Source organism: Lepidochelys kempii, chromosome 5 (assembly GCF_965140285.1).
Source record: "Lepidochelys kempii isolate rLepKem1 chromosome 5, rLepKem1.hap1, whole genome shotgun sequence".
Lineage (NCBI taxonomy): Eukaryota > Metazoa > Chordata > Testudines > Cheloniidae > Lepidochelys > Lepidochelys kempii.
In genome coordinates this window covers 62646130-62671101 of record NC_136384.1, presented here as the reverse complement: position 1 = coordinate 62671101, position 24972 = coordinate 62646130, and the positions used below count along the sequence as shown (strand labels likewise).

The window sequence follows — 24972 nt, the reverse complement described above, 5'->3', positions numbered from 1 at the left end:
TTTTATCCCTGGTTTCAGTTATTTTTGCAATCCTATCGTTCACCAGATAACCTGGGAAGCAGTAAAGTCTACCCCTCTTGCTGTGTCTTGTTTCTCCAACTGGAAATAATTCTATTATTCTATATTTTAGATCATTATAGCTAAAACTTGTGACTGGGGGGCTGGGGAGGAAAGGGAGACCATTGATGTTGGGCAGGCTAGCAGCATCTCACACATCCCTTGTTAACGTAACTGTCCTTTGGCCTCCCATAAGGAATATCTCATCTTGCTTTATTTTCCAGTCCGTCACCCTGAAAAGATAGCCTTGATCATCTAAATTGATAAAAAAATATTGCTAGAGCTAAAGGAGCAAACTGCTGTGCAGTGGAGCTGGAACAATTTTTACAGTGTGGGGTGCTGAAGGCAGAAACCATGTATTTGGGTTGTTGTTACTACTGCAAGCCCAGTGTGTGTGGCAGCACCCTAGTTCCAGCACCCTTCGGCACCAGGCAGTGGGAAGGAAGATGAAAAAAACCTAAAGATCCTGGTTTCCACCTCCAAATGCTTTTTACATAAAATGAGTCATTCAAATTTGGAAGTTTCCCAAAGAATCATGTCACCAAGGCTGGCTTTGTGCATAGTGGGGAGATAATGGGGGACATGAGTCTGTTAAAATAACAAGGGAGGCCAGGAGGAGACAATAAGTTGTTTCATAAGTCTGCCCAAAAAAGCTAAGGTGGGCTGTGCTTGCTAAAATTATCAGGTTTTTCTTGGACTGGGTTGGCAGCTGCTACAAGAGAAATTCTCTTCCTGCATTCCCTGTAAGCACCACTAGGTTCATGGAGGAGGAGGGGAAAGGCACGCCCTAGTTCTGCCCCCTCCACCTCACTTTCCAGCCTCTTCAGGTGCTTAACGAGGAGATCAGATAGGAGGAAGCTGCTGCTTCACTGGGCAGGAGTCTACCTCAGTCATTGCCGAGTCGGCTTAAGGTAACCCAGGGTCCTAGACACATCATGACATGGGATCTCCATGACTTCACCTCTATGACCTTGTACTCATGCTATTGTCTTCCCCCTTCATTTAGTGACACTAGTAGGGGTTTATCCAGTTCCTCCCAAAGAGGCCAGGTTAGCAGCCTGAGTCCCACTTCTTCCCTCCAGGAGAGGCAGCAGTCCCCCCTCTTTCTGGAGGAACAGGAATGGGTAAGCAGGGTGCAGCTGTCCGAAGTGGAACAGCTTCAATCAGAGCAATTGAGAGAGAATATCCCATAGCCTAGTGTATTGGGTACCCTCCTGAGAGGTGGGGAGACCTATGTTCAAATCCTTTTCCATAGTGGGCAGAGGGGGAAATTGAACCTAGGTCTCCCCTGTTCCAAGTGAGTGCCCTAACCACTGGGTTAAAGGCTACAGGGAAACTGCCAACACTTATTCCATGCCCCCCCTCTTGTTTTGTGAATTTAAAAAATCAATTTGTGCTTGAATAAATCACATTGTTTGATCCTAAACTGTTTTTTTTCAATTTGCCTAAATTTGTCACTAGTAGTAGTAGTTAGACATTAAATGAAATAAAAGTTCTCAAACTTGCCTGTGAACCAAAAAAATCAGTTATTTGCCCAGTTCTACCAACAAGCCTCCTCAACAGCCTGGGGGCAAGCTAATGTCTTCACAACACAGATATTTCCATCAGTCAGAGGCGACCTGCCCACCCCAAAAGCCATTCCTGCAACCTACACCCGCCACCAGAGGTGATCCACTCTCTACTCAGTCAATCATTCCAGAGCCAGAGGCTGCAGGACAACCTTCCTGCCTCAACTACAGTTGAAGTAAAGGAACCTCTGCCAGGTAGGGAAGTCACTAGAGTAGCCTCTGTAAGGTCCTGGGTAGTTGGAAGCATTGTGGGTTGAGAGGTGTAGAGTAAGGAGGTATAGATAGAATTGAGAAGGACAGAATTGTTCCATTGTGGAGGGGTGGAAGTGTATTAGTTTGCTAGACATGAGGGTGGAGTTTGGGGAAAGTATTGGGTTTGACGGAATTTTATATTTTTGGAGGGAAGAGCCTTTTACTTAGGAAAAGTCACATGTATTGCAGACAGTTGGAACATTTTTGAGGGATCCACTTGTTAGACTGTTGGCAGCACAACACTGAAAATCTTTGCAGTGAGTGAAAGTGCCTGGTAATCAGATTTTTGGTTTTGGTGTGAGGTGGGATGAAGAGAGTCACCCCTCCAATAGTGGGATGAGCTCTGAAAGATGGAGTCCAAGTCCCATGAGGCAATACGTATTAATGATCTTTACTTTTATCCCCAGCCCAGTTTTACTATAAAATCTGGGGATTAAAATAAAGACAGGCAAAAATATCTGAGGATGGAAAAAGGCAGAGGCTTATGGGAAAATTGCGTGCCTCCTAACAGTCGAGTATGTGCTTTTGGGAAGTTACCTAAGGCTACAATGAAGATGTAGATGAAAACCATATGTTTATGTACATCAGGTGATGAGTCTCGATGTCCAGTGAATTAAGATACTCCTTTCTCACAAGAAATTGGGTTTATAAAACTAAGTTATTCCTAAGAGAGAAATAAGTAAAGGATGACTTTACTGTGTATATGGCAAATGGCTTGCCTGAATATCATTATAGGGTTTTTTTAGTTATGAAATAACACCTATTTTAAATATTCTATACTTCTTCCTTGCAAAGTTTGAAGAGGCTTTAGTTTTTATTGAGTGTTTTAAAGTATTGTACATTTCTAATGAGGTTATTTTAATGTCAGATATTTCTATCTGGAGACATTAAAATCACAAAGAACAGTGAGAGCCTTTTAATCAAACATCTAGCATATTGTAATGTTAATTTTTTTAGGGGATGTTAGGTAGTGGAACTCTCTAAACAGAAACATGAAGATGGAGAGAAGTCCGTGATATTCTAAAGTCATGTACAGACTAATTCACAATTTTTAAATACCAGCCCAATGAATCAAAAGATGCTGGTTATTTTAATAAAAGGCAGGATATCTACTTCCACCCACCCACCCCCCGTAAACTTTGGCTTGTTTTTTGTCTGTTGAGCAGAGTGAATAGAAGGAGTGAATAGTCCTCAAAATAGAACAGTAGAATGCAAGGGGGTAAAGTGTAGAATAAGGATTGAATAGGAATTCAAGACAGCTCCATAAGAATCCCTCACCCCTACAGGTTACAAGCTTTTCTAGGATTTTCTTTCAAATAGGCTGCTGAATGCATAATAATGAAAGCTTCCGTTTTCTTGTAGACCTGTGTGAAAAGTTTCTTGCTCAAGGAATTGCTTGGGTCAATTTTGGTTGAGCATTTTTATATCGGAGGGTAAAAATATCAGCTTTAACAATAAACCAAGTTCTCAAACCTTATTCAGTGTAGGGAAGGAAAAATACTCTCACTTTACACATTAAGAACAAGTCTGTAGAATTTTCCAGCTACAGTGTTTGTCTCGTGTCTTTGTTAAAATAACCAGGTGGTTGCAAAAATCGCACTGACATTGCATTCATGATTTTTCAGACCGTAAGGGTCAGTGAAATTCATCTGAAAGTTCTGCAGATGAAAAACTGTAACCTAAACTATATAAAGGAACTGCAGTTTGAATGTTTCAGGGGAACTGCTACATGAGCTTCTCTCTCCATGTAAGTGATTGCAGTACTAGTGAAAGGTGCTGAGTTCAGCCCATAAAACTGAAGTCCTGAGTCTATCCCAGTAACAGCCTGCACAGTAGAGTTCCTTTTCAATGTTTTCATTCTTTTCTGTCGGAGGACAGTACTGGACAATTGCTCTGCCCAGATAGGATTCTATTCTTTTTCATGTGTATGTGAGGTGCTACCACAGTATTATTAGTGCTGTGGCATCGTTAGAAGAGGGATGACACTCACCTCACCATCTCTATTTCATCAGACCTGGAATTACTTTCCCCCAAGGCTTTTTAAGATTTGAGTCTTGGGGGGAGAGCTAGCTGGCTGAAACTTGGTGAGACAGAAGGGATGTGAAGCAATAGCTACAGGAAATAACTGTGCGCTTACTTATTTGCCCACCTTTTGTTGCTCAGGTTTGCTGGCTGGGGGGAAGGGATCTTGTTAGATCCTTACCTGTTTGGGAATATCCAGACAGCAGCCCCGACAAGAGTCCTTTCCTCATCAGTGCTTGGAAACAAAATTGCCACATTTGAACATTCTTTTTTTTTCTTCTTTCAATTTTATGGGTGAACGCCCTGAGTTTAATATGGGGGGTGAGGGTTGATCAGGTCTCAGGCCTACACCTATGAGATGCAAACTTTGGCATAGTTGCCCCTTTCTTATCCAGATTTTGATTATAATGTACTCAGTTTTGGGGCAACACTTGAAAACTGCGTAGAAGCTTAGCTGGATCAGAAAGCAGATGCTTCCTTACTTAGCAGTACTTTGGGTGGGGAACATATTACATATGTGCTCCAGAAACTGTACTTTTCTCATCATTTGCTTCCAGGTGTGATGAAAGGAATTGATTCTGATCTATGAAGCCCTTTATGTTTTGAGCCTTTTGTGATTTAGAGATTGTTTCTCTTCTCATGTTTAATCTGGCATTTGAGATCAACTAAGGATGCTTAAGCATACGTTCACCTGAGGTGGGTTAGTCCTCCTGTCAGCTCTGGAACTTACTCTCTTGCCCCTAGTGATCCCACAGAACCAAATTGGTTGACTTTTAGGCCACATTGCAAATTTTATTTCTTTTTCCAAGCTGCTTTCCAGACTCAAATTAACTAATATGCACTTGAACAGGGCCCCCATCTCAAACCTAATTGATACTTCAGTGTCACGTAGGTTTGGCCCAGCCACCTCTCCATCATGACAGGGGGACAGCTGGGCCAAATTTGAGTGAGAGACATTAGGACCCGGTGCATGGTATCACAGTGCCACTTAGGGGTGGCACGGCCACCTCTCCATCGTGAGGAGTGATTTGAGTGAATGGTGTTACAACTTGGCTCGGTGGCTGTGAGGTGAGAGATGTTGGGGGCAGCTTTAGGGTGAGTTGTGGGTGGGTTGAGACTGGGGGCAGGATGTTTGAGGGTGAGTGGTAGGTGACCATACATCCTGTTTTGGCCAGGACCGTCCCTTTTTTAAGCCCTGTCCTGGCTGTCCCCACTTTTTTTGGCAAAACTGGGCATGTATCCCACTTGCGCTTGCCAACGGATCATCAGTTGGCATGAGCAAACAGTACAAATGCCCAATTTTGGCAAAAAAAGTGGGGTGCAACCCCTAGTGGGGCACAGCGGAACATGTGGGTGGGCCGTGACGTCAGCCCCACATGGGGGCAGGAAGGTCTTGAGCATGTGGCTCGGGCTGGCCCCACATGGGCCTGGGGGGTGAGGAGCTCAGGCCAAAGGGGGTGAACATTCCCCCTGGGATCATCCCCAGACAGGGGGGGCAAGTGGCTTGGCCCGGCCCTGCATGGAAGGGGCTTGGGCTGGCCCTGCATGGGAGCGGGGAAGTTTGGGTGAGCCCCAGGTAGTGTCCTGTTTTCCCTTTGGGGAAATATGTCACCCGAGTGAGTGAGGAACAGTGTGGGCTGTGACTGGTTGGGCTGAGGTGATAGGGACTGCAGTGAGTGGGCTGGACATGGGAGCTGCGTCCCTCCTCAGCCAACCAGCTACATTGTTTAAGACGTCATATCCAAAGCTGCTATAACTGCTGGTTACTAGCTTTCAATATGCGTAAAGTTATATCACTGTAGACCTCCTACCATCTCTCTTCCCTACCCCCATCCACTGCAAGGGAGTATAAAGATGGAGCTCAGTCATGGGACCAATCACCAATAAAAAAGGGTGAATGCTCCCTTAATATTCACTGTTCCGCTATAACTTAAGCCCTGATAATTCAAGACTTCTTTGTAACATTTGAGTCAAACAGCCCATGCCGAAAACTTTTGCCCTCTGAGAAACTAAATTAAAATTTTGCCCTTTTACTCCCCAGCTCAAATGAGTTCTAATCAGTTTCATTCTCGAGAGACTGAAAACATTTAAATTAAAGAAAAAATTGTAGAGGGAAAGTCATATGTCACAGTTTACAATTATAATATATTTTGCTTTTATATCCCCTGTTACATTTAGAAAATGTTAAGGATTGTTCTACTCTTCCAGATTGGTAGATCTCTTGATCTCTAAAGGCTTACCATTTTCTTATAAATGTATGCATCTTCTTTGATCTGCTACTTTGCTGGCCTTACTTAAAAACTAAGTTTCTTTTATCTGTCATTTTCACTGGGTTTCAGCTTCACAAAGATGGTTTACATCTAAATTATTTGGATTGGTTTTTATTATAAAGTTTATTATTAAAAACATACAAGTCTGAGTTTTGTTCTCTGAATTTTAGAAAGCAGAGATACTTACATGCAACCTACAAGAGAATATTTAAAACTAATGAAGGAAAACCATAGAGTAGTAAAATGTGTTGATCTAGACAACTCTAAATGGATATAAAAGGTGCATGGAATTGCTCACAGAAGGGTCAAGTATTTTACATATCATGAGTAGCTGTGGGGTTAGGCTTCTTGAGGCATGTTCAAAATATTAAATTTAGTGAGTAAAAATTAAGCTATAAAAGGGGAATTAAAATGATTTTCCTTTTAGAAAACTCATTCTTTAAACAGATGGGCTAAGAATGGAACGTTTGTAAAAAGAAAGCAAAATGGTTTTCTTTGGCTCTAAACATTAAGTTTAATCACTTAAAAAGATAAGCTTTTGAAACATCACAAGTACTTGTTTTTGGTGAATATACCTGCATTTTCCTTGCTTATAGAGAGGACAGAAAAAATCATCTTGTTCATAGGTGCCCAAGTCTCCCACTGGTAAAAGAGCACATCTGTACCAAGGGATTCATCCACAGCCAATTAAAGTAAATGGAAAGACTGCCACTGACTTCAGTGGGCTTTGGATCAGGCTTTAAATAACTCAGGATCTGAGGAAAGCTGATGGAAGAATCATTTAAATGTGTGTGTTGCTGTAAATGGGCAATCGCTAAAGAGTAGCTAGTGAGTCATACACAGGGTAAAAAATGAAGGTGTCTAATTCCTGACATCATATCTAAAAATTATCACCTTCTATCCACGTTGCCTGTATGAGATGCACTTCAGCAGAACTCCCAGTATGTGATAAATGAATAAACTGAAGAGGTCCCTTCTGTATTAATTTCTGTTTGTTGGTGGGATAGCAAGCACGGTGCTTGAAAGTGCTAATAAGATTTTCTCACACTATGATTAGAATAGAGGAAATTAATATGAGCTTGGATTTTTAAAGGTGTCTAATGAAGGGAAAGTCAATGGAAGCTGGGAGCCTTGCTCTCAGGCTCCTTTGAAAAACTGCATCCATAGAATGTTTGGATAATACTGATTAGCAGAGCTGGTCAAAAAATGGGAAAACAATTTCACCAAGAAATTTAGGGTCTTTTCTCATGTCTTTGTTTAAATTGGCTCTATTTTTCATGAATGTCTCTGTTAATTTTTACCCATGTTTCTATTTTTTTAAAAGTTTTTATTTTTTATTTACCAGAAACTTGGTTTTCAGTGAAAATAGGGTTTGCAGTCAATGAAAAAATGTATAGACTTCAAAAATTATTTCAATAAAAATTCAGTAAAAATATCACAGAAGTTTGCAAAAATTAGAAATTTTTGATAATGTTGACAATTTAGTAAGTTTAGTAAGTAAGTAAAAAGTTTCATTTTGGAGAAAAGGCAATTTTTCAGTGAAAAATATTTTTGTGTGAAAAGTCAACCAGCTTTACTGATAAAAGCACGTTGGCCAATGTTTGTGTAGAAATATAATTTTCATTTGGGCTTTGAAAGGACTTTCTGTTGTATTAATAAAGACAAAAATAGGCCTAAGGTGAACTAGAGTAGTTTTCCTGAGGTCTGTAACTCGCTCTGTATTAATGTGCAATTTCAGTGCTGCTTAAGCAGAGCAGAGGCAAGACGAGATGCTGCAAAAGTGGCTCTGATCAACTCTCTGTTCAATGAATTGCCCTGTCGCAAGATCACAAAGGAATTCATTATGGAAAGTGTTCAAGAAGCTGTTTCCTCAACCAGTGTAAGTACCAAACTATGTTTCTTGAGTTGTTGTCAGCAATGTTGATATAAAATTGTAGCTAATTGAGGAAACTACTTCAATGGAATTAATATTAGATCCTACATAACTCTGTCTTCATTGATAATCTGTTAACTCTTTAGTAAACACTTAAAAATCAGATACAGGCTCTGGAACGCAGGGAGTTTAATTTGCTTATGTAATCTGTAGGGGACTCTAGTTCCAGATCCTTAATTTATTTCAATGTATCTCTATTTCAGTGGTTTATTCCTTAACATTATAGTTACTCTGGTAGGGAAATGAGTGAGGGAAGGAACCTTTGACATTAAATACCAAAACTGAATCAACCACAATAGAGGGAAAAGACCCCCGACATCTGCATTGCTGTCCATTGTGCAGGACATCAAGTGAAATCAACTGTGTGCTGTTAAGTTAAAGTTTGGAATAAAAAACCTAATCTGATAACCAAAGACTAAATGTCTTTCAAGGTGGTTATTATTTAATATTTATTTAATTGTACTGCCCTGGAGGCCCCAGTCTAGATCAGGGCCCAGTTGTGCTAAGCACTCCACAAACACAGAGGGGAGACATGGTTCCTGCCCCAGAGAGTTCATACTCTAAGAGCAAGGAGACAGATATTTAGGTGATATCACTGCGGCTCTGCTGCTGCACATCAATGGAGGTGTGCTGATGTATGGTAACTGAGGATCTGGCCCAAGGTCTGCATTTTCCTTCTTCCCAAGTGTGTGTGTGGAGTGGAGGAGGGGGATGTTATAGTTTCATTTTTAATTATCTAATGTAAAGTATGAAAAATGGGAATATTTTTATGTTGTGCACTGTTTTCAGCTATCATTTTCTACCAGCCAGAGATGGGTGCATTTCAATATTGGGTGAAGTTTAACAAATGTCTAACACATATTATATACATAGCTTATATGAATGATTCATATATATAGCTAAATATAAAATATTATAAGCTGATATAAATAAAACCCATCTACATTTATATAAGGCTGATATAAATGTAAAATTAGTTTATACCTGGAAAATGTCCATGGAACAAGTAACGGATGAGCTAAGCTTCAGTATCCCCTCCCACACTATTGAGTTAATGGAAGTTGACTGTTCTCAGCACCTTCAAGGAGTGGGTCCTAATAGTTGTAATGAATACTTTAGATATTTTGAAACAGTGTTTGAGGACCATCTTGCACTGTCCTCTCAATTAATGGAAAGTGTATGGCTAAATTTCCTGCATTGCTTTGAAAAGATCAACCAAATCTGGTTTTTTTCGTAAATTACCATACGTAAGTAAACATGAGCGGGAAAACATAATTCCTTTGTAAACTTTCCTAAATAGTTTCAAGGAACAATTTCTCTCGAACTCCCATTAACTCTGGCCTATCACTTCTACTTGTCCCCGACTGACATCACTAGGGTCTGGGTTTTTCCAACTATTGTCATGGTAAAGATTGGCCGAACAGACTTTGGAGTTATAATTAAAAAACAAAACAAAAAAACAAGACTCAATTTCTAGTTCAGCATTGTGTCTAAAATCAATGTAGGATGTAGCAATTTTTTTTAAATGAAAGTGCAGGCTCACTGATAGGCTTATGTCCTGGATTGACGAAGGGTTCGTTGAATTCTTCCCATCTTTTCAGAAGAAGCTTCTGATAACAAATGTGGAGTGGATTTAAAATAGTTTAGAAACACTGTTAACAGCTTTTAGTGAGGCACATTAGTTTTCCCCTTTTCAGCTGAAAATCTCATTCTCCTTTATGGGATGGACCGGGAAAAGGGAAGAGGAGTTGCTATAATTTAGGTGAACTGATAGAGCAATGTAAGGAGGCCTGGCCTATATCTGGTCTGTGGATGAAAGGAGAGCTTTCTTTCCCAGTATGTTGACTCTCATACACTTTGGAGGAACAAAAATCCATGTCAGTTTGGAAAAATGGGGCATGATTTATTTATACATGAAATTTAAAGAGAGGTTCAATTTAAGGTAATTCATCATTTTTTATGGAAATTTTGAAGGTAAAAGGGTATACACTTTGCAGACTTCAGGGTGGATTTCCTCAGGGATATTTAAAAGCCAGCATAAATATTTCAGCTGCAGTGTGTTAATGTTACAGCATTCAAAAGCTATACATTTGCTGACATTTCAGTTAGAGGAACTACCTTGTGTAGGGATCGGTTCAACTCTGCACAGCTGCCACTGAACACCTAGAGTTATGAGAGGGAATTTATCAAAAGTAGTTCACTCAGATGCTCCTTTTTTAGGTTTCCAAAAAGAAAAAAATAAACAAATTCAAATTTATGGGGAATTTATCCACTTCCTTTCCTAGCTACTTCATGCTACTCCAGGGGTCCATTGAAAAAGTATTTGCTTAATTATGACTCGTGCCACTATAGGTCCATCAATATGCCCTCATTATCATAGAGATAGTGTATGGGACTCCAGCTCTGAACAGTCAGCACATAGGTACCAGGGTGATAAGTCTTTCATAAATGCCTGCAGGTAGACTGGACTAATTTAACTGACATTTTTGGTGGATCATCTCAAATAAGTAAACCTTGATGAATGGGCAGCAGTCCTACAGAGCCAGGAAAAGACTGGGGACAGGAGGTAGTTTCATATCAATAGATCACTGAGACAGTGAAGAGCGAGCGGGTAGAGGGCAAGAGGCATCAACATGAAACACTATGTATTTCTGAACTACCACTGACTCTCAGATTAATTCAGAAGTGATTTGGAGAGTTAACTCCTATTTTTTTATTTATTGGAAATTTCCGTTCCAATCAAAAGCCAAGCCCCATCTCAAAATTCCAGTAAGTCACTGAGGGCCCTTTGAAGCCAGTCCAAGTAACACATCCATTGCCAAGGGCAGAAAGTGGCCACCCAGCTGCCTGAACAGGAGGGGGAAGCAAAGGGGGACATTTGATGAGGGTGTGGTGGGTTGCACTTTCTTCTTCGAGTGCCCACTGATGTCCAGGAGCAGTGTCGCCATTTTCTTCAGCTCCCAGTGCCCCTGCAGGCTATAAGTCGGCCTCAGTGGGTCTTCTCTGGCTTGGCCTTCTGGCCAGGTCACATAATCCAACCACCTCGTGGGGTACAAAGAACGCAAATAAAAATAATTTCTTGGCCTTCAGGATCAACTGCAGTTAAAATGGAATGGGCTTAATTTCCTTTCTGCAATTAATCCAGCAGGGTTCCTCCCACATGCCTGCCCTTGACTGTGGTGTGTCAGTATGGGCCACTCATGACAATGCCCTTCCTGTGTCACAAACTCCATGAGCTATGTAAGGCTGGCCTGATAGACCTCATAGTCTTCCAGACATGCTTCCAGGGTGTTGAGATGGGGTGGGGGAAGAGGCCAAGTGATGATGTCACTCTCCCTCTTTTATACTTTCTTCCAGCTGCTAGAAAGATCTTTGCTGTGAGGTGAGGTCAGTCAGCCGCCATTGGTGAAGCAGTCTCCATTGCATATGTCTCTTCTCTAAGGAGCTTCTTGAATAATAGATTGTTTTTTGATGAGCCATTAACACCGTCTGGGCCCTCCTTTGTTGCAACTGAAAGGCTGGCTGTGGGCATTCCCAACCTCACAACATCTTTCAGTAGCACGTAGAGCAATACTTCCTAACTTCACAAACAATCCAACAGGCTATTAATGTTCAACAGATCAAGACTTTTAAAATGATACCTCACAAGGCATACTTCATACAAAATATATCATAATCCTATCACAGTGGTGAATATGGGGGTTATAAGGTGCTATTTTGAAGTACAGAGTGTCACACATAGATACATCTGTTTCTATTGGCCTGAATCTGTAAGAATGGATGGGGGCAGCAGCTGTGATAACAGGTGGTTTGGTTGTGGGGAGTGTGATCAAGCTAGTCACGGGCTAGCCCTGAAGCTGGTTTCCAGTGTGATTAAAAGGATACAATGAATGGTTCCCAAAGATAAAAGACCTGAGATTTTGCTGACAGGTCATGGGCTTATCTGATAGGATGAAACCTTGCAACTCTCACAGGCTCATGTCCCCTCCCCCCTTGTGAATCTTTTGTCCCCTTTACAGGAGGGAGGGAGAAGGACTCAAAGCAAGTTGAGTCCCAGGGGTAGGCTCAGGGGAACCTACTCTGAGTTATGGGTTATTTGGTAACCCCTGCACTAGAATGCCAGGTATAAAGGAATATGGAGGATGGGTGGGTAATGCCCCTCCCCTGTGCAATAAAAGTTGCAGCCTACCACTTAAAATTCATGTATCCTCACTTTGCCATCATGTCCAGATCAATCAGATGTGCTTCATCTTTTTGGCTGAATATGGGGCATCAGAAGCTACTAAGCACATCCCCTGTGTGATGGATGGGGAAATCTCCACCTGTGGACAGCTCTGAATAATAAATGAGACATGGACCTAAGGTTGGGTGTGGGACTTGTAACCTCATCACATAAAACAAACATGCTACAGAAACAAACACCAGGACCTTATCTGGTGGGCAGCAGACTCAAACAAGAGATCAGCTTCCTGTGAAGAATATTGGAGCATTGGTCAAACACATAAGGAAGCCCACATCCTGAAAAGTCCCATGCTTACGGACAAATCAGTAATGAAAAATGGATTTTGGAATATGAGAACAATGTAGGAAACTACTAAAACTGCTCAGATAATTAAATAAATTGATAGATAGCATCTTGATGTCCTTGAAATCAGTGAGTGTAGTTGGACAGGTCTGAACAAAATGCACTTTAAGAAAAATAAATAAGACTATCATCTACTCTGGGAATGTAGATGGTAAGCATAACACGGGAGTAGGAATTCTAAAGTTGAATGAAGCTAAGCAGGCACTGACTGAGTGGGAATCAGTCAATGAATGTTCTGAAATGGTCAAATATATGACCTTCATCTCTTTCGGGGAGATACTGGAAGTCCCAAATTAGCCCTTTCTCCCATCACACACTTATTTTCATGAGTGGCAGGTTTCTTGGTGAGAGGGGGGGCCCAAGACTCAGCATCCTACTTCTCAACCCCTCCAGTGTGCTCTCTTTTAATCTGGAGCAGGTCACAGGGCTTCTACCCAAGATCAAGCCTATTTTGTGTAGGAATGGCTCCCAGACATGTCACTAGAAGTATGATTGGAACTACAAAAGGGCGTGGGGTCTGTGGGTGAGCACAGCTCAGCACATCAAACAAACACCTAAGCTTCTGGATGCTAACACAAACACAAGCCTTTAGAGGTTCAATCATCTCTAGTTAGTCTTTTTTCCCCCCTGTATCCCCACTCCAAGTGATGATATGATAGTTGGAGTCCTCATTCAGCATCACTCCAGGAAGACTGGCAAATCTCCTAAGGATGCACAAGGTTTCCTGTTAGGAAGATCAATATTTAACTAGAAATAAACTGTCACAGCACTTTCAGAATTCCCACATGGTGCTGGAAAGGGTTGGCATCACAAAGGATCATGTCAATGTAGCTGTGATTCACTGATCTGCACTTCCAAATAGTTTATCAGGAAAGGGAAGGAGGGGCATGACAGATGGTTCAAGTTTTCAGCACTGGAATTTTTTTCATAAATTATTAAAACTTAGAATATGTATAACCAAACATCCCAGTACTAATCTCTTTCTTGTTTCCTTCCCAAGGGTACTTTAAGTGATGCGGATGACCCAAGCACAAGCATCGGGGCCTATCATTATATGTTGGAGTCAAACATGGGGAAAACTATGTTAGAATTTCAGGTACAAGAATATAAAATTGTGCTTCCTGATTTATTCACTTTTGAATAGTTAAGTCTGAAGACAGTGTGTTGGGTAGGCTGACTGATATCAAGAGGGAACTGTCAGACCCTCTGTCCACCTGGCCCGTTGCCTTGTTCTCTGCTTTCTCTGTTTTGGAGCAGCATCTCTTCAGGCTTGGTTATTTGTTTTTCTTCATGGAAATGCTGTATGTCTTTACTTCATCCAGCTCATGGTACCTAAAAAAGGAAGGTGTTATGTCTTCTGTAAAGAAGCATAGAGCAGCTGAACCTGAAAAAGAGCTTTGATCAGAAAGAATTATGGTTGCTGTAGAATGAAGTGGACGTAGTAAAGTACGAATCTCTCCAAGCAGGAAACAGCTGTATAGACCACCTCAAAGAGCTTTTTAGGCTGGGATGCGGCCTGCTTCTCATGAATCCAAGATCTGTGATATCCAGTTGTTACCAAGGTACATCACACCCTATTAAAGATCATCAGGCTATCAGGTTGGATTGATAAATATCTTAAACATAAAAGGCCCACTTCTTCCTCTTGACATTAGTACTTGGTGGTAGACTCACATGACTTGACACATGTTAAAATAGGCTTCACAAAATACCACTACATATGGAACATGCAATAATCATGCACTAACTAACAGGACTTCACCACTTAACAGGTTTATCCAGCATTAAACTTAATATTTGATTGTTGTTTGAATATATGTTGGGAAAATACTTTTTTAAAAGCTCAACTCATTTGTAAGTCTTTGTGTGTCAAATAAAAGTAGTTGCCTTTCAGATGAGGGCTCAGGACTGTATGCCTTTTTTTCAAAGTACCTTCCAGCAAGATGGCTGACCTCCCCTTTGTGTCAGGATCTCCCATGAAGTCCAAAGCGCTTGGTTCCTTTCTCTTCTGCAGTGAAAGATAATTTGGGATTATTTGCCCCTCTTTAATAGTCCAGTGAACCTTTGGAATGGATTCATTTGAATGTTACCCCCCAAGGTAAAGTTTATTCAAGCTGCGAGGAGGCGACATGGAGTCTCCTGGTGAAGGAAGATTTATGCTGGGTTCTTCTCCCACTGGTACTTATTAAAATGCAAATTGATCTGGCCCTGCAATATCCCCCCCTTGTTAGCTTGATTTGATTGTTGTTTGAATATATGTTGGGAAAATACTTTTTTAAAAGCTCAACTCATTTGTAAGTCTTTATGTGTCAAATAAAAGTAGTTGCATTTCAGATGAGGGCTCAGGACTGCATGGCTGCAATGGGGAAAGTTAAATTAATATCACACTTCTAATTTGAGTGACTAAAAGCCATAAAACAAATACCAATTATCATACAATGGCAACATCATGTGATCATGGCTATTCTAGAAGTGGCCCACCTCTCTTCTTCCCTGCTCCTCGGCTGCCAACCTCCTTCCATCCAGATCTTTGGTGTGTGCATCTTCTGATTTCCCTGTTCATATCCTCCATAGTGCTATATTCATATTCAGCACTTGATAAATGTTGACCGAAATTATCCAGCTGAATTTTTTTTAAAAATGACTTTATTCTAGTCCCTAATTAAAAGTGGCAGTTGTCTTAATCTGCATTATTGGAGAATATGCCATGGGAACTAACCAAAAATCTGATAGGCCTCTGCAATAATCAGCCTTTCAATTAACAGTAATGTTCTCTATTTGCACATATGCACTCTTATACCGATTAGCTATATCCTAAAGACAATGCAAGTGTTCTACTGCTTTATCACTTACAGGGAAGTCTGAAGTCCAGCACTGCACATTACATTTGATTTTACCATGAATAGCTAAATGCTGTGTAAAGTAATGTATACAGGGAAGAATATTCCTGTTTTAATGCCTGGTAATTGGGGGGAATGGTGATTATGTCTTGTACTTTGTCAGCTAATCTTTTCAAGGTTATAATTCAGTCAGAGAGATGTTGCCCCTGATTCGTGCCTGCGAGCATTTAATATATTGTAGAACTAATACAATCTCCAGGTAGGTGTGTTTGTTTATATCATTCTAAATAGCCAAGACATATTTAAAAACCTCATCCCATAAACATGTTTCTTTCATAGAGTTCTATAAACTGGGATGAGGTTTTTAAATATGACCCACCTATTTTTCAAATTCTCATTGAATGAGGTATTTGCTTCTGAAGAAAAATAGACTAAGGTGTGCATGTGAATCACAAAGTGACTATAATTTAGGTTTGGGATTTTTTTTTTAAATGACAATGTTTATGAATTGAGACTAGCTCAAGCACTCCTCCTGTGAACATTCAGATTTGTCTAACAGAGGCAAGCAAATACATACACAATGTAAAGATCAGAATCAAATTAGTGGACAGAGGAAATGGCTATGCAAATGGGGTGGCACAATCTCACTATTACTGAGAGATGTGAATTTTGAACTAGATTATTTTGAGCAGCCCAAGCAGGTTGGCTGAGCTGTACTCTGCTGATAGTAAACTTCAGATTTGGGTTGATGGATGAGCGAAGGATACCAATTCAAATTTTAAAAAAATCAAGAGAAATGGAATGATTTAGTGCATGTATTAAGATCAACAATTGAGAAGAGAGGGTTCAGATGAGATGAACTGACTTTTCAAAGATATTGACAGTCCTTTTGCAATAACAATGTGAATATCTACAGGGATTCAGAATCTGTAACGGCTCAGTTCTTCTGAATTCCCATTTGTATTTTCTCCCTCTCTTTTAGTACTTATAGAAGGTTATCAACAATTCTTTAAATAAAAATCTTAATATTTGCTTTTTAACAAACGTGTAATAATATCACATAACAGATTATTGTAAAGTATCATTATAAATACCTACAGCTTTCACAAATTTCTCTTCAGTTATGCATGTGAGAAAACATGCAGTGCTTTTAGCTAACACTTCTGTTTACAAATGTCCCTTTTTCCTTAAAACGATCTATCTCTTTGCAAGGCTTTTAAAAACCTCCCTTTTTGCATTTTAGCTTTTCTCATACTTTTAGTTGCAGTTCTCTCTCATTTCCAAGGAGTTGGTGCTATTTACCGGCCTCTGGTTTACGGTTTGAGGCCACATACTACATCCTCTCTAGCAAAGGAGGGTTTTGGGTCTAGTACTAGAGGCGTGGTTAGGCCCTTTTCAAATTATTCATGTGAGAAAAAATATTGGGGTGTTTTTGGTTAACATTTAAATTTTAACATGTCTTTTTTAAAGATCCTTGATTTCCCTTTAACAGGTCTCGTCACAAATTTTTAAACCTCACTCTCTCTTCCTTTTATATTTTGCCCTTTTTCTTGCATTTAGCTGTGTTTCTTCATTATTTTTTTAAGGGGTGGGGATACTCATTAGGCCCTGGTTTAGGGGTCCTGCCCTGTCCATCAAATCCTGTTGGTTTTCCTCACTAGGTAAGGTGGGCCTTCCCATGAGGGGTCAGGAGTTGGATAGGATTAGGACATATCCTTGAAGGGCAAAGGTTTAGGTCATAACATTTCTGGTACATAGTCATTTCCAGTACATCATTTCCTGTGACATCGAGGTAAAGCTGGACTCCCAGTTAAGGCAGGATTTTCAGTGACATCTTTATCTCATCCATCAATCTAAATCTAATGTTTACTATGGGCAGGGCACTAGTGTGTGCACTCAAAGCCAATAAAAAGTGCTGTGTCTTCTCTCATGATAAACACGTCTGAGTGTTTGCTAAATATGTTCCAGGCACCAGTACAGATAGATCTTGCAGAAGTCCCTTGCATGCACCCTGGAGCTAACTCTCTCTGAGGCCTTTAGTGGATCATTTAACATGCCTGCTAACTTTCTCCATCTGTAAAACTGAGGTAATAAAATTAGTAGTAAAATGTGCGCTCTAATGCACAAATCTAAAAGAAATAGCTGACCTTATGTTTTTGGGAAAAGTTTACAAAACAAAGTTTTTTAAATTAATGAATCTAATTTAGCAGCTTTGTAAAAGAAACCGTATTTAGAAGTAAAATTCTCTGCGCTTTGCATGGAATGTGGGAAGCTAAGAGAGGCTATTCTTCTCATTAGTACTCCAAATGTAGTAAATACTGAGACAATGACTCAAATTGAGTGCAAATGTACACAGTGTAGCTTTTGCCCTGATAAAGCATGTAAGCCAAGCTGCAATTTTAAATCCATTTATTTTTATTGGTGCAATATCTATTCTTGTTTCACTATAAAAAATTGGTAATTTACAAAGTTTCCATTTCATTTTACCCTAATAATCAGTGATAATTTGATTGGGGAAGGCATCTGTTTAAAAACTGGTGTCCCTCAACAGAAGTTTATTAGATTTGGACGTGATGATCTACTTTTGCCTATACGAGGAAATGTATCATTGCTAGTTATGTAGCTATTTATATGTGAAGGTAACCCTGTTGAATTCAAAGAACTTTCAGATTACTGATATGTGTCTTATAGTGCTGATACAATACTGCTTCAGTTTGGTGTAAGGGAAGGGGTTAGGTTAATTTCACATGCTGAACAAAATTTGGTTTTATGTGGTGCCTGCATACTAGAAGTATCTCAGTGCAAAGAAAATAATTAAATTTGTTGCCATGCAGTCACTATCTAGAAAAACAAAGATATTCTACTGTGCTTTCAACAATAGTTCACACATGCTGTCAATTTTAAGGGGCTGGTACTTCAAGATACTGGGTGCTTCTTGTGGGGCGCTGAGTGCCCTCAAACCTGTGACTAAAGGCGAGGGTTGCTGAGGCCACAACTCCTAACAAAGATGCTCAACATGTGGCAGAATCAAGCCTAAAACCTATACTTTGAGAGTGGGAATATTGTCCAGCACACAGGGGTTATTGCCTGTTTTCTTTGAAAAGGGCCATGGAATGTCTAGCTTCCAGCTGCATGTCCATATGCCTTTCATTAATGCCTTACATCCTTTAATGTGATTAGGGTCAATTTTGTTTCTTTAAAATAGTGTAGATTTAGGGTCATACTTGTCTTAAAAGAGCAAAAGTGCCACTTTTGAAGATTTCCATCAGTATTCAATGTGCTTTCATTCTGCAGGAGCTGATGATCGTCTTTCAGCTGCTGCATTGGAATGGAAGCCTTAAAGCCCTACGTGAAACAAAGTGCTCCCGTCAGGTAAGATATTACAATTAGCTCCCACTTTGTGACTGGTTTATATAACCAGGAACCGAGATCAAGGGATTCAGAGAATCAAAAACAAATTTGTGCAGAGGTGACAGTTGGAAGAAATTGCTTTTCTAAATCATCTCTTGTGATGACCAAGCAACAGTCTATTTTGATATAACTAAGGTAAAAGAAAACAAAGCTAGGCATAACTATTAGCCTCCTTTGTTTTAATTCTTCTTCTTCTTCAATTATTTAAAGTTTGCGCTTACCCTTCCCATTTTAAGTCCAAAAGTTATATGGATGCTCCATTTACATTTGGTCCCCAAGTACATACTGTAACATCTATAAATAAAAATATTTTCATGGCTTTTAATTTTTTTTATTAAAAATGTTTTTTAACAAAACACTTTCTCCTGCAGTGCCTGAAATCCAAACCCTGCAGCACCAAGAAAGTGAAACTGACTCTAAACAAAACTGGCCCTTGAAAAGTAAAGTTCTTGAACAGAGTTCTGCCCCTGGCATTTATCTGTTGCCATTCGTTGTCTAGTTACCAATTGACAAAGATGGAAAATAAATAAGCAGGAAAATTTACTGAAATAAACTATAGGCGAAACTTCTTATTCTCATCTTATGTTTTTGTGAAAATACATGGAAGTATATCAGGGTGAATGCTTACATCTTAAAGATAATGCATGCACCCTATACAGTATGTTGTCCAAAGGGGAAAAAAATCACTTTCAGGCATCTGTTAAAAAAGTTGCTTTTCAAAAGCGTACTTGCAAATATTAACTGGGCTATGAAGAACCTTAAAAGTGTTCGCAAAAAGAAAAGGAGGACTTGTGGCACCTTAGAGACTAACCAATTTATTTGAGCATGAGCTTTCGTGAGCTACAGCTCATGCTCAAATAAATTGGTTAGTCTCTAAGGTGCCACAAGTCCTCCTTTTCTTTTTGCGAATACAGACTAACACGGCTGTTCCTCTGAAACCTTAAAAGTGTTGGTACACAAATATACTTTCTTCTTACCAACATTCCTTCCAGACTCACAGATGACTGAGGGCAGGTCTACACTACGGGGCTAAGTCTACCTAAGTGACGCAACTCTAGCTACATTATTCACGTTATTCACCTTAGGTCGACTTATTCCAGCGTCTGCACTGCGCTGGGTCAACAGGTCTCCCATTGAGTTACCTTATGCGTCTCGTTCCAGTGGAGTCGATGGGAGATCAATCGGAGATCAATTTATCGGGTCTTCACAACGCTGCGCGTTGATCCCCCAGATAGTGAAGACAAGCCCCGAGGTGTTCTAATTTCCTCTTCTAAAAATATTATGCTTATTCAATGTTATGCACGGTTAAACAGTTGCTGTGTGTCATCCCACATGGGGCTGGATTTCAGTGGTGGTTGATGCGATCTTGGTGCAGAGTCTGTATATCTGTTTCAGACCCTGTTCTGAAAAGAGCATTCACAAGAACAGAGCCTTCTCTGTTTGTAGGTCATTACACACATAGGCACCAATCCTACCAATATTTATTTATGTGTTTAGCTTTTCACATACACACTCACGCTCTCTCGCTCCCCCTCCCCCCCACTCAACCTGGGAGGGTGTGGGGGAGGCAGTAAGAAGTAAGCGCCCATAGCATACACATAAATCTTTGCAGGATTGAGACCTGTAAGAGTCTTCATAGTGAATGATGTAATATAATGTAAAATGGTATATTGGTCGCACAAGAATTCCTTCAAAATCTGAATGGCATGTTAACAATATAAGGATTGTTTTAAAAAATTCACGAGTATATTAAATGTTCTAATTTAAAATTAAGATTAGGGTGTTACATTTTTCATCATTAGATTTATGATCACATTAGCTTCTTTTAGCTAGTTGTGTTTGAAAGATACAAATTTGCTGATATACTCTGGAATATCATATTGGCTAAAATTTCAGAACAGAAGCTAGGAAGTTCTGCTAGAACCTGTTTGACTAAAAGGAGAATCTCTTTGTTAATAACTTATTTCTGTTGTGAATTTCTTGGGTAATAGGAAGTAATTTCCTATTATTCCCAGTATTCCTTAGATGAAAGGATGAGAAGTCATATGGCCCTGGACTGGATTATGAAGGAGCAAGAATCTCCAGGAATTATTTCCCAAGAGCTACAAGTGGCCTTGAGAGAGCTGGAGGAAGCCAGGAAAGCTGGACAAGAATTGCGGTTTCACAAAGAAAAGAAGGAAATACTGAGTTTAGCACTAAGCCAGATCTACAGCGACCAAGTAACCTCATCTTCAAATGATGATCAAATGGACCTGGCCTTAAGTGGCTGTCACTAGCAGAGCCCTGCTGCCCTGAAGTAGGATTATAACACTGAACTCCAACATACAGCCATTTGCCATTTTGTATATTCACTCGAGGAGTTGAAGTAGTCACATTTTTGAAAGAAAATATTTTTCAGCTTCAGCTCAGCACAAAAACACAATCCTCTGGTCTATTAAGTGATAGCTTTAATATACCATTCATATAACCTGAATGGAAAATTGCTGCAGAAAACTTTAGTGCATATTGGTGATGGACTGTGTTGATCAGTACAAAGTCTTCCTCACCAAGAGAGCTTAGTACAGAGATGAGGAAAATATTTGGTCAAAGGGTTCATACAGACCTAATAAAAAAAAAAGCTAGAGATCACTAATACCAGGTGATGTGAAGGACTATAGTTTATGCATAGGGGCCTATTACGCCCACAGACTTTCTTCTACACTGTTCTGGTTTCCTATTGACAATGCAAGCAAATAGTATGGCTGAAGTCCATGTAGTTTATTTTCTCACTGTTACTGTAGCAAGATGCTTCCAACAGCACAAACTGTAAAAAAAAATTTAAAAACAGCTTTTCTGCAAAAGCCTCACTGCATTTACAACTGCAAACCAGTACAGGACTTTTGACCTTTTATGTCTAAACCCAAGCCAGTTTGGGTACCAGAGCAGTGAAGCCATGGCAACACAGGCTTCAGCTCATGCTACCTGAGTAGGGTTCTGGATGGGCTTGTACAGCCTGTGCTGAAGCCCACGCTGTTGCAGCTTCAATGCTCTGGTACCGGAACTAGCTAGATTAAAGCTAGCCGAGATACATCTCTCTGTGCTGCAATCATACCCTGGGATTGCAGTAGAGCTAGACTTCGGGGTCTTACATTTTACACTTTTATTATTGCAAAAATACAAGCAAATAAAAGCCAACTAAAATTAGAGTGGATTGACTTACTTATACTATGTAAAATGTAGTGTGAATAACTGATTGTCAGGTGTTAGCATATTATAAATACCCATAGCTTATTTTGTAATAAGGGTGGTGGGGGGGGATTGAGATCTGCAACTAACATTTAACCACCAAGGGCCACATCGGGAAATAGAAATTTTATGGCAGGCCATGAATGCTCACAAAATGGGGTTGGGGGTGTGGGCTCTGGGTATGAGAGGCTTGGGGTGCAGGTGGGTGCTCTGGGCTGGGATTGAGGGGTTTGGAGAGTGGGAGGGGGATCAGGGCTGGGGCATTGGGAGAGGTTCAGGGGGTGCAGGCTCTGAGCAGCGCTTACCTCAAGTGGTTCCCGGAAGCAGTGGCATGTCCATTCTCTGGCTCCCATACAGAGGTGCTGCCAGGCAGGTCTGCACGCTGCCCCATCCGCAGGCACCGCCCCTGCAGCTCTCATTGGAGCATGTAGGAGCCAGAGCAGGGCGATGCTGTGGCTTCCGGGAGCCACATGGTGTGGGCCCAGCTGGAGAGCTACAGCAGGACCGAGCTGTGTGGTGTGGCTTGTGGACCGTAGTTTCCCCGCCCTGACCAAGAACCTGATTCTATAGTTCTTTCTCAAATAAAATCATCTGACTGGAAGTTCTTTTTCAATTAATTGAATTGACTTAAATTAGCATTTTTCTTGTGTAAGTAGGGCAGGTCCAATCTAGTACTCACAGTGTTATGAAAATATGGCCATTAATACTTTTAAATGTCATGTATTTCAAAGTAGAGAAATGAATACTTTGAAACAAAACTGCCTCATTCTTTTACCATCCAAAGTAAAGTTAGGGTCCAGGAAAGTAGCCACCTGTGAAGCAAAAGAGGAAACCAGGAATGGTGCAACAAGAATGATAGAACTGCTGCTGGAAAACCATTCACCTTACTAGTGGTGATGGAAGCATAGCAAAGCAAATCATAGCTTATCTGCAGAGAAAAGAATCTTGACGAGATATCAATTGTCTTCAAGCTTTTTTGTGTAGTGACTGTCTTTTAGTCTGTTTGTACAGGGTTGAATACAGTTGGGGTCTATTCTCAGATTGCCCCTAGGAACTACCATAACATACACAATAAATGAAAAAAAATAAATATTTGTCAGGTTTCCAAAATTTCTGGTAGAAGTTATTTAGTAAGAAAAGAAACACTCCCCCTCCCCCTTAATTATTGTACTAGGAGCTTCTACAGGAGAATAGAAAAGAAAACAGCTTCTTCAAAAGTAGCAGCAGCTGGGAGTGAAGTCTGTGCTGGGGAGCAGCAAGGTGCTTTTAATTCTCACTTTTTGCTACTGAGAGAACCCTCAAGTGAAAGCATCTGTGGTGAAAGCAGAAATGCATCTTAAAGCAATACGTTGAGAAACATATACCAATGCAATTTAACATCTCAGACAGTGAACTCTTGCCAATTATGTTATTAAAACAAATACAAGATAATGGAACACTATGAATTTTTATTTTCTCAGCATGAGAGAGACACTGTGGTGTTCACACTGTCAGAACAAATTCAACTGTAATTAACAAAGCACTAACATCTAATAGTTTGCTTGGACCACTTTGGAAAAAATAGCTTTCATTCAGGATCTTTTCAAAACATAATGATTCGTGGAGCACGATACATTTTATACAGCATCAGTAAACAGTACATGCTCTATTTTGCATTTGACAACAATTGTTTATCTACCTATTTGGTCCCTATCTATCAAGGTATAATTTCAGCATCAAAAAGTATTTAAACAACTGCTTGTAAATGGTAAAGTATTGGAATAACTTGATTTTTATATTTGTTTATTTGGATGAAGAAATAAACAGTCCTACTGGACACTTAAAATTGACTAATAATTTGACCATTTTTTCAACACAATTTAATTTTTCATACCTTTCTTTCAATTATGTAAGCTGTTATCTGCCCATAGATGAATCAAAGTAAAGCCAAATTAAAAATTACTAGACACCAAATCCTGGATCCCAGATGATCTGCTGTGCTAGTGTGAAGTAATTTAACCATATAAACTACCTTAAGACTAACACAGCATGCTACTCAAGAAAAAAAAATTTTTTTGATGCTGACTACTTTCCCACTTTTATTTCCCTCCTGTTCTGTTTCAGTTGTGTTTCTTCCTCACCGCTAGCCTGACCCCTGGGAGGTGCTGATGATGCTTAAGCACCTTGTAGGATCAGGGCCCATATTTCATGCTGTTTCTCCTGTTGTTAGTAGCCACCACTGCAAAACCATCATTCCAGCAAATAATGCAGTCTTTCCAACTCCCCTTCAGGTGGGGTCTCTGTGCTGTAGCCCCAATTACTTATGTTGCAACTGTATATAAAAGTCTGTCATTACAGACTAAAATGGTTAGGGCCTCCGTAGACCATACAATGGGTAGAGTCTGGATACATAAATTATCTCCACTCTTCATTATCTTTCCAACCTCCCCTTCATCTTATACTCAGAAGATATATCAGCCATAATTTCTGGAAATAAACGATGTATTGTGAGACAGCCTAGTGTAGAGCCTTCCAGCATTTATCTATTGCAACCTAGTGATTTGCCAGATATTATGGAGTTATAGTCATCTTACTGTGTAAGAAGTGAGTTCTTTATATGGGCCTTTTTTAAGTAAACAATGCTCAAAAGTTTTATGGAATTCCAGTGCTTCCCTAGTGAGCTGTGAAGGAAGGAAGTTGTAGGAGCTATGAAATGTTGCCCTCTTTGGTCTGGTGTTTGAACTCTTTACAAATATAAGGAAGCATCTCTTTCAGCTTTGTCCCTCACACAGGGATAAAAATGTAGCAGACGATTTAATCCTGTGACTCG

At 40.1% G+C, this 24972-nt stretch overlaps 1 protein-coding gene across 1 annotated transcript in view; it reads left to right on the top strand.

Annotated features, from left to right (window-relative positions):
* The window catches only part of LIX1 (limb and CNS expressed 1), a 41421-nt gene extending 19159 nt beyond the window's left edge, over window positions 1–22262 (top strand). Inside the window, exons 3-6 of the mRNA XM_073346218.2 lie at window positions 7908–8048; window positions 13688–13783; window positions 18822–18899; window positions 20930–22262. Of these exons, the coding sequence (XP_073202319.1) occupies window positions 7908–8048; window positions 13688–13783; window positions 18822–18899; window positions 20930–21214 (600 nt within the window). The 3' untranslated portion in view covers window positions 21215–22262. The remainder of the gene's footprint in view (window positions 1–7907; window positions 8049–13687; window positions 13784–18821; window positions 18900–20929) is intronic.
* The last annotated feature ends 2710 nt before the right edge of the window (window positions 22263–24972 follow it).